The 18,604-nt window shown below is 31.4% G+C and overlaps 2 protein-coding genes across 2 annotated transcripts; one reads left to right on the top strand and one right to left on the bottom strand.

Annotated features, from left to right (window-relative positions):
- The first annotated feature begins 3,274 nt into the window (after positions 1 to 3,274).
- On the top strand, positions 3,275 to 5,335 carry Syx5 (syntaxin 5). The gene is made up of 5 exons (XM_018503788.1): positions 3,275 to 3,653; positions 4,017 to 4,273; positions 4,536 to 4,727; positions 4,798 to 4,919; positions 5,049 to 5,335. Exons 1-5 carry the CDS (start codon positions 3,275 to 3,277, stop codon positions 5,206 to 5,208), a joined length of 1,110 nt encoding a protein of 369 aa, XP_018359290.1. The 3' UTR covers positions 5,209 to 5,335.
- A 788-nt stretch (positions 5,336 to 6,123) lies between these two features.
- On the bottom strand, positions 6,124 to 13,476 carry Tango1 (transport and golgi organization 1). Its single transcript, XM_018504112.1, has 17 exons — positions 13,245 to 13,476; positions 13,009 to 13,142; positions 10,973 to 12,836; positions 10,710 to 10,865; positions 10,561 to 10,634; positions 10,313 to 10,459; positions 9,997 to 10,113; positions 9,731 to 9,808; positions 9,420 to 9,644; positions 9,032 to 9,199; positions 8,708 to 8,930; positions 8,472 to 8,610; positions 8,294 to 8,383; positions 8,040 to 8,136; positions 7,800 to 7,923; positions 6,890 to 7,420; positions 6,124 to 6,336 (listed from the first exon to the last, which is right to left on the bottom strand). The coding sequence occupies exons 1-17, from the start codon at positions 13,366 to 13,368 to the stop codon at positions 6,281 to 6,283; spliced, it is 4,347 nt and encodes a 1,448-aa protein (XP_018359614.1). The 5' UTR covers positions 13,369 to 13,476; the 3' UTR covers positions 6,124 to 6,280.
- Positions 13,477 to 18,604: the final 5,128 nt, after the last annotated feature.

Genomic DNA, 18,604 nt, shown 5'->3' on the forward strand with positions numbered 1-18,604 from the left:
TATATATATATATATATATAACGTTTACCTGCATTTCTTCGGGAAAAAAGATCGCTGTCGCTGAAAAGAATAAGCTGGGATATTTATAGACACGTAGATAATACAAATTGAGAATAGATGGGGCTAATTGGTTTCAATTAATTGCGAGAATTTATTTGAAGTTAATTAATCGATTAAAAGCTTTCGAATCAAATTAAAACTCCCGGTTAAACGTGGAATTAAAATAGATGAGATTTAAAGCTCAATGTGCGTTTACATTTTTCAACTGAACATTTTATATCGTGAATAGTCCGAACAGTTGAATTTTATACATATGTCTTATGAAATACGCTTGAAAGACACATATGCATCAGCGATTGATATGGAAATAAAGTGTTATGTAATTTCTCGCATTTTTCAAAAATTAATTACTTGAACCCCTTCTAATTTATATTCCGTACATGTTTATGTATCTGACATTTCAAAAAGGCGTTAAAGATTTTTGTATATTTTATAAATTAGTAAAAATGAAACTGGTGTGCGATAATTAATGAGTAATATTTAGTAATCAATATATATATTTTCTACATATAATTCTCGCGTATCTCGTTCTATCTTACATGAATGTCGAGCAAAAAAAGTGAAAGCGCCGGAGCCACATGCTTCGTCACATATCATGTCGGTTTACTGGTTGATATATTTATATATATACATATACATATATGCAAGGCCATTTTGTAATAACTAATTATACCGCTCCATCGTCCGCCAAGTGGAATATTTACTCCAGTCCAGTTGATCCAACGTTGGTCACGTTTTACATGACCAAATACGAATATGAAGTAAATTACTAATGTATCGCTTTAACATATTTCGTATGTATATATTTATAGAACGAACACAGAGACTTTTATCTTGTAAAAAATTACACGAAGTTGATATTTAATAAATCTGTAATTTCCTGTGCATATATCCAGCTATTCCAGTTCTTCCAGTTTCCTTGACAATGGCTACGTTCAAGAGCAAAAGCAGCTTTGCAACTGTTGTAAGATTCTTTAATATGATTGGTTTATAGGTAGATATATTTAGATCCAGTAAGGAACTAAAAGCAAACCAATCATATTAAAGAATTTTACAACAGTTGCAAAGTTGCTCTTTTCTGTTGAACGCAAGCATTGGTATCTTCAATGCTGAAAAACATCAATTTTTCAAGGCACATACAATTATATGGTCAAATATCCACGCAGAAAATAAATATTCATAAACTATTTTTACGGAGAAAAAGTTTGAAATATCTACCGTGGAATGTTACGATTTTTTATAATTTTATAGAAAGAAAAATGTTCGTTCTCCTGTAGTGCTATCTTCACATATTTCCATACGTACATACATACAGATGTATTTCTTATAGATTGTAAGTCGTACTGTAATACATATAGACATACAGATGTATTTCTTACGGATTGTAAGTCGTACTGTAAGCTGATTAAAAAAAAAGTTGATGCAATAAAATAGTAGCAAATTATATTCCGACAATACGACTATATCCCAGTCAGAAATGACAATGGAATCGACATTAAATCGATATCGATTCGATGTCAATTCAACATCGATTCCATTGTCATTTCTCACTGGGTATGTAATGTAGTTTACATAAATTTACGATTTAATTATTACATCTTAATAATTTTTATATCCGATATTTAAGGTTTTAAGATAACACATAAAAGTCCGAATTAGACTTAAGTTCAGCCTAAATATATATTAAATGTGTCAATAAATGCAATTCACATAAATGCTATCGTACAAATAAATTTTTCCGAATTTTCTCTCAAATTTTTCAAGTTTTCTATCAAGAGAAATAAATGAAAATCAAACATCTGTGACGATTATGGCCGCAGCACAGACTCTTGCATAACGCATAGTACATAAGCGAATCAACCAATCAAATTCTTTCCTCCCATTTCACGGAAAAGAAGAATTTTGATTGGATGATTCCCTTATGCATTATGCGTTATGCAAGAGTCTGTGCTGCGGTCATTAACTTTTTCAATCAATTGCCCGCGCATGATAATGGACACATTCAAGTTGACAAAACGGCTAGTCTGCTCGCCAAGCAAATAAACACGATTGGTTGGTTCTTATAAATTCAACCAATCATAAATATTCAATCGCGGTGAGCAGGCTAGCAGCTTTTTCCGGTTTGAATACGCCAATGTTACTATCGTAACAATTTGGGGAAAATGTTTTTTGCTCTTATATTATATAATACCGTTCGTTTTTTTAAATAATTTAACGAAAATTTCTTGTTTTTTTAATGAATAAATAGCGATATAACACAGAATAAAAGATATTGACATTTTCTATCATTGAACAGCACTTTATACTTATAATACTAATAATAACTTTCGAGAATTTCATGTATTTCATTACTTTTTACTTTCAAATCATGCAATGATTATTATTTGACCTTTTAAATCTAATTTTTATCCTAAAGCTGGAATTGTAATTTCATATAATTAAATTTTAAATAATTTTCCCTTGAGTTATTTTTTCTTTTTCTTATAAATATTAATAGAACTTGCTGAATTTTTATCATCAGATACAAAACGTATAGAATCAACGGAACGACACAAAATGGGACAGAATCGATTCTAATCGACCAAAAGTCGAAAAAATAAATTGTATTTTTTTATTCTATACGATTAAATTAGCTGCTGATATAATAGAAACCGAATTTTATTTTAAGCATACTTATAAGAACTATTTGCTATATTATAACGTAGCGGAAATTTGATCCTATAATTAATTCAAGTGTTTTCAAAGATTTAAAAAAAATGTTTGTACTACATATTTTTACTAAAAGCTAATTTAATCATATGCAACAAAAGATGAAACATTTCATTGTTTCCGACTTTTGGCCGGCTAGAATCGATTCTAGTCCACTGCGAATAAGCTCCTCCGTTCAAAAGTCGCGCGTCCATGAGAAAAATGGCGCGCCGTTGCGTACGCCAACGCGGCTTTGAACTTGCCGCACGTGACAGTTCACAGTATTTCTATGACCCGATTGTAGACGCGCGAGTATTCGCACGTATATGCGCGTACGCATGCGTATTGCGTATGTGAATAGACTTGTCAGCGGAGACTGTCATGTGTGGATGTCATGCGGACGTGTCCGCTGCCGTCGTCGCCACCGTTGCCGCCACCGCTGCAATCTGTTGACGTTATCGGACTCGGTGGTGGTCGAAGCCTTCGGGACACGCGCGCACGTGGAGAAAGCTGAGAGGATGCTGCGATGTCAGCACGCAGACGTCATGTTGTAGGGCCCGTGGTGAATCGCGACCTTACGAGCTCGGGCGGCTCGCGGCACTATTACGATGGAGACGAAGCGAGCAGCAGATTGTTGAGCGACGAGACTGTCGATTTGGACCCAAGTGAGCAACAGCCGACGACAACGACGACGACGACGACGATGACATCCCGCGACAGAACCAATGAGTTCGCCAACGCGATCCGTTCCATGCAGAGCAGGACCGTGGCGCGGACCGCAGCGAACCTGCAAAATCCGCGTCGCGCACGCCAAATACAGAGCTACTCGAACTTTATGATGATAGCTAAGAATATTAGCAGGAATATTGCTGGCACATATATCAAGTTGGAGAAACTTGCCTTGTGTAAGAGCTCAGCTGAGCATAGCTCAGACGATTACAATATGTTGTATCCAAGTAGAACATTGCAAACAATAGAACTACCTTTGTTGTGTAAAAAAGATTGTTTATTTTTTGAGACTTGTGTGTAGATTTGTATGAAAGTCGGTATACAACAGGTCCTTAAACTGTCGAAAGGTTACAGAATAGTTTTTATTAGAAACGTTAAGATTATCATTGGCAATTATCGTCAACTTTTATTACTACTTTATAAGATTGTATAGCACACATAACAGAATAAAAATAATTGGAACATACTGAAATGGTAGCAAAGTTACGAAATAAAAACATTTTAAAATGTTCTGTAATAATTAATATTTTATGTTACAGTGGCTAAGAAAAAATCCATATTTAACGACAGACAAATGGAGATTGAAGAGCTTACAAATATTATAAAAACGGATCTAAAAAGCTTAAATGTTCAAATCGGGAAACTACAAGAGCTTGGAAAGTCGCAGAGAGAAAGCTTTGGTTCTTCTCAGAGTCATCACATTGCTTCTCATTCTTCCTCAATTGTGATGACATTGCAATCAAAGCTAGCTAATATGTCTAATCATTTCAAAAGTGTCTTGGAAGTTCGTTCTGAGGTATGTAACTCAAATTTATTGTCGTAGAATATTTTAGTTTAGGATCAATTAATTTCTGTACTTTGATAAAAATAGCATGTATATTCTATGATAAATTACATATTTTCTTTAATATCTTTTTTTGTTGGCAATATTATGAATAACAATAAATTTAATTGATATTGCCAAAAAGAATATAGGCTTATAAATGTGTTATGGAAAATTAAAAAATAATAATTAAATAATAACTTTAAAACATTAAGAAATAAATTATTTGATGCAGAATATGAGAGAGGAACAAAGCAGGAGACAGCAGTTCACTCAAGGATCTCTGTCCACTATGCTCCCTCCGAGTGTTGTTTCTGGGAAACAAGGTTCCTTGTTACTACAAGAAGAAATTTCTAGTAGTTCAGTTGCGATAGATCTTGAACCTGTGATGAATCAGCAGTTACAACAAATTATACAAGATGATACTGTAAGTAATAGCGGCAAGAGTGTGAAGTAATTAAATATAATAGGAATACATATATATCTACTTCTTCAAGGATGCGTATGTGCAATCGAGAGCCGAAACTATGCAAAATATAGAATCTACTATAGTTGAGTTAGGGGGTATTTTTCAACAATTAGCGCATATGGTTAAAGAACAAGAAGAAATGGTTGAAAGGTAAGAGGAAATGATATAATGAATCTAAAAGAAATAAAAGCAATTATCTTGAAAACAGAAAAACATTTTAATTTGTTAAAATATTTCGCAAAAATAAATTGTTAATCTTTAAATATATTTGATTTTCAGGATAGATAGTAATATAGAAGATACCGAGCTAAATGTGGAAGCTGCACACACCGAAATACTAAAATACTTTCAATCTGTGACAAGTAATAGGTGGCTAATGATAAAGATATTTGCAGTCTTGATATTTTTCTTTATATTTTTTGTAGTATTCTTAGCATAACACTATCGATAAATTGTTTTATAATATCATTATACTTTTATCATTCATATCCACTATTTGTGATATAAGAAACAAAGAGAGAAAATGGTTTTTACAAAGCTGCGACATACATACAGGCTATAACAAATGATATTGCGTGCATTCCTCGCCCTTTCCCTGAATTGTGAATATTGTAAGTACATTTAAATACTATTGTAAGTATTTAAATATTACGTTACTTGTATATCTCGCATTTCACTGAATACAAAAATATAAAAAGAAAATATTTCTATAGATAATAAATGCATAATTTTCATTTTTGGGGGTAAACGATTTTACAAATAACTTAAATTATGCTTTATAAAAAATATAAACATAAAAATAAAAAAATAGTTTATATATTCACTTATATCACAAATTGATTATAACATTTCACTTTAATTATATCGATTTTTTAAAAGATAAAAAAGTAAAAAATATCCAATTTTCTTTATTTTAGCTAAAGTTATATAATTAAATCTGCAATAACTTTTATAACACAGCCTATCGTAATAAATTACAATTTATTTCGATTTTTAAAACCATATATAACAATTATATCTTTTATAATCTACTGATTATAAGAATTTTATTACAATATTTTATCTACTATGAACATTTGCTATCTAAAGTATATATTATACCAGAAATATATAACTTAATTACAAATTTTCAGTGTTTCTTCCGTTTTCATAATACAATTAAAATGTATAAAAATATTGTTATAAGTTCTTACAAATAACTTGTTATACACCAATTTCAAAATCATAAAATAAAGAAATTACTAATTTATCAGATGACTGATAATAAAAAATTGCTACTTTTAAATAAAATAACAGGGAATAGTCTACTACATAATAATCACAGATACAATAACATTAACAGATGACACTGTTTAATAAATTCCTGTGTATAATACGTTTCTTCTATTAATATTTGACGTAAAATTTTTATCATCACATATTTATTTATAATTGTTACACAATGAGAACTCTCACTGATACAGTGACGATTTGGCCTTTGTACAAGTGTATTGAATAACAAGATACAAAACTTAAACTTTTCCGTGATGTGCCTTATCCAATGATTCTCCCGAAGAATGTAAGGAACCTAAAAAAATTAATATCTAATTAAGTAAAATATACCTTTTTTAATATGTTCCTTAATTGCTGCAATACACGCAAATAAAAAGATTTATCCTATGATTTAACATATAGAATGGTGATAAAAAAAATTAATTTGATAAAATATATACAAAACTTAGGGAAAAAAGGTAAATTGGAGCTACCTTTTCATCTGAATTTTATTTTAAATAGATTTTTCATGATAATAATAAGAATGATAAAAAAATATCAAAATTATGCTTAAAAAATTAAAAGTACATTATATATGTCATTAGCATAAATTAAAATCGTTGATTATAAACTCTTTAACCTGACTCTATTTGGGATTATTTCCTTCCATAGTACTCCAAAACTGTTTCACTTTAGAGAAACGTTTGCGTCCTTGCATGCACAAAAATAAAAGGACAGATGATAATAATAACAACCAAAATACAAATTTCCCAAAAGGACGGAAAACGTCAGGTTGTTCTAACAGATTAACGCTACGTGGCATGCCGATGAAATGCGTGTCGTCGCTTTCTGTCATCGTTTTCACAAACCTTTATGATTGCGCGCACGTTGCTCTCGTTGATGAGGATGAAAACCAGAATTGCGCGGATGCGGCAGTGAGTCTTCACCCCATGGATGCGCCGTTCCCATGGGAGGAAATATCGAGCCGGGTGGAGGAAGAGGCAGAATATGATCACTACCGAACGGAGGCAGTGGTGGTGATCTATGGTGGTCAAACGGTGGAAGTAAATGCGGAGACATAGGTGGTGGCGGGGAACCGGCATTCTCGTATCTGCCCCCGGAAGCCGGAGGGCGGTGTAACGCCGGCGGCGGTAACATCGGCGGAGGTGACGACAATCTGCCGCCGAGTGGCGGAGGACGTTGACTGATATCATACGGAGGTAGACCAGAAGTAGTGGCGGGCGGTAAGGGTGGCAGATACGGTGGGAAACAGTGTAGGTAGGAAGGTGGCGGGGGCGGCGGAACTCCCGAGGAACTGCTAAACATTACGGGAGAATTGGACGATTCTGCTCCTATGAACAGTGGCGGGGAAGTCACAGTTTCTCCGTTCGCTTCCAGGCCTGTGTTTGGAAATCAGTTTAAGAAAATAGACAATCCAAAGTGTAAATTCCGTGCGATATTTTGCGATCCACCGTAGATGAACGTTGCCAACATGCTTATTATCTCAGATAATATTATTGTACATATCTTTTAATTATTATTTTCTAAGAAACTAAATAATCTTACTCTACAGATCGCAACGTTACTACGTGTTACAATTTCTATAAGAACTTTATGACAAATTATTATTCATCTACAAAAAATGAATATATATTTCTATATGGAAAAAGTAAAAGTTATGATCGACAATAAAATCTGATTCAAACTAAAAATTGTATTTAATTCATTATCGGACTAAATACGGGTATAATTAATATTTCATAACAGAGGAATACTTACGATGTAGCTTCGCTTCGGGATCTGTATCATTTAAATTTTTCTCTACGAGTGTAAGACGATTACGTAATTGACCAGCCTCAGCTTTCGATTCTTCCAAACGGCGCTCATTTTGACGGGCAGCGACCTTATAAAACAAATGAAATTTTATGTAAGTATTTCTCAGTAACATGTACTTGTATTCACATTTTTCTCATATGTGCTACATACATATGTGCTACACATCATATATGCTACACATACCCATTGCTCATGTGCCTTTGTTTCTAGAGCGGATATTTGATTTTTGTACTCCCTTTCCTGATCCACGATCTCCCGTTTTAACATTTCTATTTGTTGTCTGAAATTCAATTTCCTATGATAAACTGATTGTAGCGCATAAACTTACATAAATTCTTGTAATCATGATCCACATACAAGTATCCACTTTACTCTAACTTTTCGTAAATTAAATTCTCTTTGGATGTATTATATCAAATAATTGAAATAATACTTACTTGTAATTTTGAATTTCATTTTGCATTGTGTGTAACCTTTCGACCGTTGATACAACTTCTCCTTGTTTTTGTAACCAAATAGTCTCTTCCCTAAGAGAAGAGATTATAGATTTTTTTAATAGTTTATTTAAGTATAACTTTTTAAACATGTAATTCTGGGGGTTAAATCACCACTTACTTTTGGCGTTCGGTTTCTTTATCTTGGAAAAACTTTGATAAAACTTCAAGTCGTGTCTCCGCATCTTTCCTTTCTTTTTCAGCCATTTTACACTGATCGCTTAACGCAACTATTTCTTCCTTAACAAGTTTCATATGTTCTGCAACACAAAAATATTGTTATGAATAAGATTTAAGTTCAAAAAATTATCAAATAGATGAAATTTTTAATATCTTTTTCTTTAAAAAAAAAAGTACCTTCTAATAACTGATGAGCTCCATCAACATCGTTTAATCGCATCTTTAATTCGTCTCTCTCCTCACGCAGTTGCACTGTTTCAATTTTAATGCGAGATACGTCGTATAACTTTTCCAAATCGAAGTTGTTTGACTCGACTTGGCTGATAATTTCTAATAGTTCTTTTACTTCTATCTCTTTGTCTTTCAATTCTTTATATAACGACGACTTTTCAGTAGACAACTAAGGAAAAAGTAATAATTGGACCATATATCTATCAGTAATTAAACATATTTTAATTTTTATGTATTAATTTTGACTAATGTATATAATTACGAACTTACTTGCTCTACTTGTTCTTCCAAATTATGTACTTTATCTGTTAATGTTTGTTCTATATTATTTTTAAGATTTTTCTGAGTCGCCAATTCATCCTGTATCTGCAAATATTTTACTTCAAGCTCCTCGCATTTCTTCTTAGCAGAAGTAAGCTCTGCTGATAAAGTCTCAATCTGCAATAAATTTATTGTATTTAACATGTAAATTATCTGTTGAAAATATAAATATTATCTTTAAAAATGTTTATTATATTCGTATAGATATATAAACGAATATTATAATAAATATTAACCTCAAGTTCACGCTGTATCACAATTAAGAAATAAAAAGCAGTGCTTTTCTAATCAAATAAAATCGATCTGCAAATAATATATTGTGATAAATTGCTCTTACCTCTTGAGCCTTAAGATTCAATGCATTTGTTAAGGACTCGTTCGCGGCTTGTTGAGTGTCTAATCGCGTCTGTAGATTTTCCACTGATTGAGCTAATGGATTAACTTCATTGTTCGACGATAACATTTCTCTTAGCATACGCTCCATTTCTAAACCAGCTTCTGTTATGTTTTCTAACTCTTTCTCCAACGAAGTCACTTGTTCTTCCAACTCCATCTTTGCATTCTATGACAGAAAAACGTAAATGTTGAAATGTGCAATTTTTAATTCATATAGACATAAAAAAAAACGAAAAATACTTGTGCATGTACCTGTGACATTTCTAAATCAGCTTTTAGCGATACAACCATTTCGTTAGAACCAAATGATTCATCTTCTATGCAATGCAACTAAAATATTTAAACAATAATAAACGATTTATTAAGATCGTATAATGTAAATACACAACAAGTTTTACAGGCTTTATTCTCTTACTTGTTAAAATATTTAAAGTTTAGCATACTTTCAAATTTTAATAATCGATAAAGAAAACGTATCAAAATAGCAAAAAATCAATTTGCTCACATATACTGCTCACCTTATCTTTGGTAGATTTTAGATTCTCTCCGAGTACTTCACATTCTTTTGTTGAAACTAACAATTCTTTCTCGAGGTCATTAATTCTTGCAATAAGCTGTCCATCTCTTCTTATATTCTGAACAGAAACGTATTTATCATTAAACTTTATTGAATGATGGTGTTTAAATATTTTGCATAACTAATCATATAACATCTCAAAACAGAAATAGTTAATAAAATAAGATTTAGATATGATTTTAATATGCAGAATGAATTTAAATTATGGATTTGAAATTCTGTTTCGAGCACTTTAAATATAAGCGAGATCATTTTACCTCAATGTAATAATATCCGAGAGTGAACGCGAGTGTTGCAAACGCTGTTACACACAGATACATTAATGTTTTCCAATAATTATGATCCAATCTTGTTTTATCCATTAAATTGTCTTCTTCATCTTGTCCTTTTTTAAGGTCTACCTTCTATTGCAGAGAAAAAATTGTTAAAAATATGTAAAAATGAGTAATAATATAAAAATAAGTGTGCAAATGAGTAATATACAAAAAATTTCCGTAAAACTTACTTCGTTCTCACTTACTGTCTCGGTTATACATTTGTGATCTTTCGTACAAGTTGTACATATTGTTGTGCAAGTTACTATGCAAAAATATCACATTACATTTTCAAAGAACTTAACAAATATTATTGTATATAGAATAAAATAATTAATACCTTCTGCTTCGTTTGGAAAAGGTGTGGATTCTAGTCTCTCCAAGCTATTATTTCCATTCTTCTTTTTATACAAAACCTTAATTTCACTGCTTATGTGATCACCATATCCAAGTAAGGTTTCTTCTTCCTTTCCAGAGTTGACGATCTGACTTTCGTCTAAACATATAAAGCTGAGTTTAGATATAATCATATTAACATTATATAATATAGGTATTCTACATAATACTGAAACTTTTCTATACTATAATTAATCAATAACTTACTATCTTTGTGTTCCAAATTTTCAATGCTTGGTAAATCTTGTTTCTTGAGAATTTTATTAAGAATCATTGTTTGCTCTGAGATTATACTCTCTTGACTAGAATCTGTAGACTGCTTCGGCCCGAGATCGCTAGATTTCGAGATTTCATTAGATTCCATAGGAACATTATCAGAGCTAATGTCGTTGACTAAGTTATCATTTTTATTTACATTGTTATGTACAATTGATTCTTTATTAAATTGAATATTTTCAGCGCTACGATTTAATGCCTCATCTGTAATTGCTATATTTTCATCAACAGAATAACTTTCTGAAAATGATTTTGTCGTGATATTTTCTGCTATTTCAGATGATAAGCTAATAGTTTCTGAAATTTCAGCAATTATATTTTTATCAGCTTGGCCAATGGTTTCTTCGTTATCGACATTTTTCTTTATATTTTCGAGATATGCTTCATTACTTTCTAGTAATTTCTGCTCAATATCGTCGCTACTTTGAGTAGTGATATTTGTGGTTACAGTTTCTTGCAAATTAGACAAGATCGTTGATTCTTTTTCACCAGAAATAATTGCATCGTTAGTCCTTATATTTTCCGTAACTTTCTTTGCGTCATTGGTTTTCGGTTTTTCAATATTTTTAACATGGTTATCAACGTCGAGTTTTGAAACAGAACTCTCGTTCGCTAAAATTGGAGGTGTTGTTGGCAATTCTTTGGCAGGTTTATCAGCATTTTCATGTACTACATTATCAGGTGAAGGCACATCACTAGATATAATATTTTCCAAAATAATTGTGGAAGTTTCATCTACCTTTTCATCAGAAACTTTTATGCTTTCAGTAATACTCTCAGTAGTACTCTCATGTATAACTTCTTGTAGCGCTTCTACTTTTTCTTTATCTATAAAATTTTGATCTATATTTGATTCTAATTTTATTTGAGATTGAAGAATGTTTTCGGTTACAGGATCAACTCCAATATTTTCCGAAACTTGTTCCTGTAATTGTAGACTGTTCTCAATAGTTTCAGGAGTTGTATCATCGCTACTTCGAGTAATAGTGCTGTCTGTTGTCACAGTTTCTGAGTTAGATAATATGTTAAATGTTTTCGTAATGGAGGCAAATATACTGTCGCTTTTAACATGTTCGGTAACTTTCTCTTTCTTATTATCTTCTACATTTTCCTTAGCACTGTCATCTAATTTTTCTGTATGTTCTACCTTTTTAAATGATTCTTTTTCAGACTTACTACTGCCATCAAGCACTGAAATGCCATTTTTATTCGCTGTATCTAAGGTTGATCCAATTATTGCTTCTGAATTTTCTATCGAAAAATCAAGGCTTGTATCTTTATGGATATCTAATTTAATTCCTTCAAGTTCACTACTGGCGTCATTCGTGCCTGGTTCTAATTCTTTGTTATTGATAAATGTATTCTTGGCAGATGATAATTCTTCTATTTCAGAATCAGGAGTCATTGAAGCTTGTTCATTCGGCAATGCAGTAGTGTGAGCAACTTCAGACACAGAGCTGGGTTGCACAGATGGATTACTCTCAAAATAAACTGTGGTACCATCTATCACTTCGTAAGAAGGTGATACACTATCTGCATTGATTGCATGAGATTCTTTTATGATACCTTCATCTATAGATTTCAACGACGGTGTCTCATTATTATCCTGAGATAATTCATCTTTTGACAAAGTATGTGATTCGCTACTCTCTTTCTCTGTTGATTCGAGTTTCTCGGGCTGAACTTTAACTTCACCATTAAATTTATAAATAGGCACTTCATACAATAAATCACGTTTTAGAACTTTATATTCATTGAGAAATGCTTTGGGTGCGAATCCACGCTCGCCATTTATCTGAAACAACAATCATTACATGGAGAAAGTATATCTTTTATAGAATCAAGAAATAGCAATCTTAGATATCAGCAGAGAGAGAAAGTTAAAGTTTTTATAAATATAAACAATAAAAATATTACGTCACAATATAACATAGAAAGATTCAATAAAAAGATAATATAAAGTATACCTCAACACCCCATAAGTCCGTCCGTTTTCCAGAGCCTTTACTAAAAACTTTGACATCTACATTGACACCAAATGACATCACCTCGCGATCGTTTGCATTGTAAGCGAGTATAGTTCTGGCCAGTGAAACAGGTTCTAAATAACAAGGGAAAGTAATGCAATGATCATAATGCGGCCAAGTAGAACGAGAAAAGAAGTATGTTATGGGTTTCAGATCTAAAGTATGGCTTCAATTACCCGAACAATTTGGATCGTAACATAATTGTTTATCGGACAGGGCGGCTAGACATAACGATATTGCACAAAGAATTGTCGTGATACGCAGAAACGAGACATTCGTAAACGGATTTATTTTCGTCATATTTCCACCGTTGCAAAGTTCCACATCACTACCGACGTCTACTAACACAAATGGCACTGCTCTCTCACAGAACTCACAATTCACAGTATTCACACTTTCCACACTCAATCACACTCAACACAGTGTTGTTAGACGGGCCGGATTTCTGACGCATGCGCGTCCAATGTAGCTTCAGTAACGTACCGGTCACTAATAAATAGGAGATCATTAATCGCCTATGTAAAATTTGAAAAAATTTTACATAGGCGACTAATGATCTTTTATTTATTAGTGACCGGTACGTTACTGAAGCTAAATTGGACGCGCATGCGTCAGAAATCCAGCCCGTCTAATAACACTGACTGGAATGGGCATCGAGGAAAATTCGTGGCACAATTGATCAGCCGCCATTTTGGTTTGGTGCGATATTTGAGCGAATCAGAAGCGTACGCTTGGCGTAGTAGTAAGCCGGGCGGACACACGTATTCGGTAATCTTTAGAGACTAAGGAGCTCCGCACAATAAAAGGAATCTATCAGAAATCATGTATTGTGGAATACACCCTGCGTATTCCACAATACATGATTTCTGATAGGTTGAAATTCTTATTCTCTGTTCTCTATTCCCTGTTCCTTTTATTGTGCGGAGCCCCTAATATCTCGTTAACTATTGCGAAAATTGTAAAATGGTACAGGACTTTCCGTCTCAGTTTAGTGCTCTACATGTTAACGAACTCCGTCAGAAGAATTATCAGACACCCTGTATAAATATATATAATTATATATAAAACATTTTTTCCCGGTAAGGGCCCAGATTATATTTAGTCGACGTAAATTGCTACAGTCAATACTATATTGCGACAGTATAAAGCGTTGATTTCAAAATGCAAGCTTCAAATTGGCTGTCGCAACAAATTTGCGATCGGCTTGCGTCTAATGTAGAATGAGCTGCTAAGTAGAGTCTCCTTAGGGTCGGTTTCATCAATGCCGATCAATCTTAATCGTGAATAACTGTCAACCGCAATTGGTCAATTCTACAGTAAACGCGGTTTCAGCGCGATCAGTCAACGGTCGATTAATTTAATCCAGCGTTGGTGAAACTGGCCCTTAGTTTTTCTTCCTGATGTTATCATACTTCGGCCCTGATGAAAAAAATTCTTATATCTCATATTTAAAAAATATATTGTCATAATTTTAATAAAGGTTTAAAAAAAATATCTTAAACTTTTTCAGATTTTATAAATTTTCTTCAGAAATTCTCTAGGATGAGAGAGAAATTTTAAATATTTTAGAATATTTCAGAATTCACGTATATGAAAAGAGAGATGTATTTTCTTATTTAGTACTTCTGAAGAATGCATATACTATTCGTATAAAAAATACAGAAATTCTTAAAAAAGGTAGATATATAAAAATTTTGAAAAATTATATGAATTTTAGGAAAAATTTTCACCAGGATATATAACGAAAAATAGCGTCTCTCTCCCCTGTCATAATATAATTTTTGGAATTTTCTTGAAATTAAAAAAAAATTTTGCGATTTTAGTTATTGAAACATTGAAAACTGTACTTAATATTTAATATTTTTGTCAATTGAGAAAAAATACATTTTACCTTATAATTTCATTTAATTAACTTATTCAAGAAAATACTTGTGGGAGGATCATAAATAAAAGATTTGATGATATATAGAAGGAATTTAATAATATTATCGTAAAGTTTTTTAACATATTTTGTTCTACATGACTAGATTATAAAAGCAATTAAAAATTTACGGATTTAACAATATTAAATATTATGCATCACAAAAAATATTATATAGATATATTGAAATTTCACAATGTAAGTGCGTATTCTTATCTCTTTTACAAAAAGAGCTTTAATTCATCTTGTTCTTACACATATAAAAAATACTTAAGCCTCTCTGTATACGACGAAATATAAAATAATTTCTATAGTAATATGTAACACATTTTTATAATGATTTCTAACGCGTTTATCAAACGTCAAATATGTAACAAACGCTTCTAAAAAAGAGAAAGTCGTAGCAGAATTTAAATATTTTACGTTATACAAATTCCTTCAATTATTATTTAATTTCTTCATGTTTCTAATATACGTATAAAGTATATATTTGTTTTGATATTCTTATGTACCGAGATTCTTCACATAAGTGGAAATAAACCGCATTTTAAGAAACTGCAACAACTCGTAAAATATATTCTGTAAATAACAAAGCAGAATACTAAGAAGTATTATAAAATAAGATGACTAATCTTTATATAAAACAGGCGTAGCCGTAAACATTGGAAAAATATACAAAGAGAACTGTATAATTCCTTTTTCAATTGATTAGTTAATGCGCGATATTACGAACAATTGTATGAATATTTAATTATTTAGTATATTATAATGCTAGATTCAGCTAGATTATACGCGCTGACGCGAAGCAAAATTTAGCTGTACATAACTTTATTGTTCTTAAATATCCTGCGTAAAATTTAAAATAATAACGATTTATTATGAAGCAGGTATATCGTGAAACTTATTATGCAAGTTGATACAGAAACTAATTCTAATTAATCTAACTTAGTCCTCACAGTGTCACTCTGTGTGTGAATTCAATTCCAATATTTTCAGCTCGTTAATACTAGAATGTATACAAATGCACAGCATGACGCTACGTCTAAGTATCTTTTCTATCATGAAAAATAATATTGTATGACTTCGAAAAAATTTAGGAAACGTAATATATATATATATATAACATCAGATTATATATAATATATAATATGTATATATTATATATTATACATGTATATGTATATATATGTATATATGTATTTGTATAATATATATATGCATATATATATATATATATATATATTACAAGCATATATTTTAGTCACATATCTAGTTTTGTGCCATAACGCTTTACAATTGACTACTACAGCAGCGATTATAAACTTTATAAATTCTTTATATATCCTCGTCGAAGATTGCAAATATAGCAAACGCTAGTTGTCACTACTATTACGCCAATATATATCTAATGCCTTACATAGTGTCTCGGGCACTGCAAATTTGCTGTCGACTTTTAATTCTTTGGCAACTTTGAAATTAAGTCGATGCCATTTCTTTGTGTAATTTCTTAATCTTTAACATTTATTTTGGCGACCAAGACATGAATAAAAAATCTAACTTAATCGCCAAAATTCTATAATTTTTAGGTCACTTATAATTGTAAAATTGTTAATGCATCGACAGCGAAGCAAATTTACTTAAATTTTTAATTTGGCCTCTAACGATTGCAGTCCGACATAGAATGCCTGAGACACCCCGTATACATTCTTTAAACTGCTGCCTGATGCTCAAAAAGAATCTTTTATTATATAGATAATGGTATATCAACTTCTCTCTCTACTTTTAAATGCTTTATCATATTTTTAGTTACGCGAAACTGTTGATTATACATTTAAAACATCTATACCATCTGAAATTAGAGAAGTTTGAGAATAACTGTGTATTTTGTATTACACAAAAATCACGTGTTACAAGAATATATGAATCACATAAGTGTCGTGAACATCCAAAGTTTCTTATACTACCATTTGATTGCCATAGAGAGTAGGGAGAACTAAATAGCCGAAGAAAAAAGCCAGTAATTAAATTCTACATGAATTATGTGAATGAAGATCATGTTTGTTATCACACAGTAAAAAATAGAAGTGATTTTTTCATGAAAAAATAAGAAATACATAATGCAGAATCTTCTTAATCATAAAATACGATCCTCCGTTTTATGAAGTTATCAGGATCAAATGTTCTTTCGATTGCAAATTTTCCGCTCAGTCTGCCACTTTCTTATCCAATAGTATATATATGAACGTACTACTTGAATGACTTCGCCTTTTTTTCTCGTTCATGTATATTAGTAATAGGAAAGCAGAAGTACATCATTTGATGAAACTACAACTCAGAAAATAAAGATTATAATACAATACTTCACAAAACGAAAAGTTAATTATAATCGATTTATTAATATTTTATATTTAATGTTTTTGTATTTTTTTTTGCAAAATGCGTATTATACCGGATCTACAACAGTGATCAATTACAATCGAATCCGAGAAGAATAAGCGACTGTGATTCGCCCATTTCTTATGGCTTGAGGCTTAAAACCCTATTGTAGATCCGGACTTACGGTATGTTGATTGTAAATTGTAATTACATCAGCTATAAAAATATTGAAAATTTAGATTTGAGTATCAGGTTAAATCAGGCTTGTCCAACACTTTGCTCGTGAGTAGAAAACGCTTCCCCCACTCCGTCATCTTAGTAGAGCGAGACGGAGCGAAAATAACAAAGGATAGGCGCCAAGACTCCGCCTGAATTCAGGTCTGTCCGAGATTCATAAAATAAAAATTCATAAAATGTATAGACAGTTATTTAAGCATACAATCATCCGAGGAAAAAATGTTTTATATATAATTATATAAAATTATATATAATTATGTAAATAGTTAAGTACAATTATATGTATATAAAATTATATACATATATAACTATATAAAATTAATAATATAATTTAACAATATATAATTATTTACAATTGTATATAAAATACATTTTTTTCTCGGGACAGTTTATTTGCACAATTTTTAAAAAATATTAAAATAATTTAAGTATTAAAAGGCTTTTGGGGGCTAACGCTTGTTGCCTTATGCGGAAATAAATATACAATCACATAAAATAAAAATTACAATAAAATCTATTAAAAAATTTCGACCTTTAATCTGGTCATCATAAGTTGTAAAAATCACTGATGATGATCAAATTAAAGGTGGAAATGTTTGTGATTAAATTTTATTGTAATTTTTGGGTGTCACTGCTGAGCATAATAAACATAATAAAAAACAGCTACAATAATTGTATATTGAGAAATGGGTTCTCCCTTGGCTCCTTTATTCTATGAATCTCGGACAGACCTGAATTCAGGCGGAACCTTGGCGCCTATCCTTTGTTATTTTCGCTCCATTTTGCTCTACTGAGATGACGGAGAGGGGGAAGCGTTTTCGATTCACGAGCAAAGTATTGGACAGGCCTGAGTTAAATAGAACCCCAAAAAGTATAAGGTATAAGTACAATTGCCATGTATAACTAATTCGTCATGTAAATATGATTCTTGAAATGCAAAATATGAAATATTGATTAGTATTAACAAATTATTGAATTATATCCTGTATTATTAATACATCA

Source organism: Trachymyrmex cornetzi, unplaced genomic scaffold, assembly GCF_001594075.2.
Source record: "Trachymyrmex cornetzi isolate Tcor2-1 unplaced genomic scaffold, Tcor1.1 scaffold16, whole genome shotgun sequence".
In the NCBI taxonomy this organism is placed as follows: Eukaryota; Metazoa; Arthropoda; class Insecta; order Hymenoptera; family Formicidae; genus Trachymyrmex; species Trachymyrmex cornetzi.

What these genes read in the sequence shown, in the direction of transcription:
- Tango1 (XM_018504112.1), bottom strand. Translation starts at nt 13,368, where the DNA reads ATGACGAAAATAAATCCGTTTACGAATGTCTCGTTTCTGCGTATCACG. An exon ending in CTGATTTAGAAATGTCACAG is followed by an intron (nt 9,645 to 9,730) that starts GTACATGCACAA and finishes TTTCTGTCATAG; the next exon opens with AATGCAAAGATGGAGTTGGA. An exon ending in TGGAAGAACAAGTAGAGCAA is followed by an intron (nt 8,931 to 9,031) that starts GTAAGTTCGTAA and finishes CTTTTTCCTTAG; the next exon opens with TTGTCTACTGAAAAGTCGTC.
- Syx5 (XM_018503788.1), top strand. Translation starts at nt 3,275, where the DNA reads ATGTCAGCACGCAGACGTCATGTTGTAGGGCCCGTGGTGAATCGCGAC. An exon ending in TCTTGGAAGTTCGTTCTGAG is followed by an intron (nt 4,274 to 4,535) that starts GTATGTAACTCA and finishes TATTTGATGCAG; the next exon opens with AATATGAGAGAGGAACAAAG. An exon ending in CAAGAAGAAATGGTTGAAAG is followed by an intron (nt 4,920 to 5,048) that starts GTAAGAGGAAAT and finishes TTTGATTTTCAG; the next exon opens with GATAGATAGTAATATAGAAG.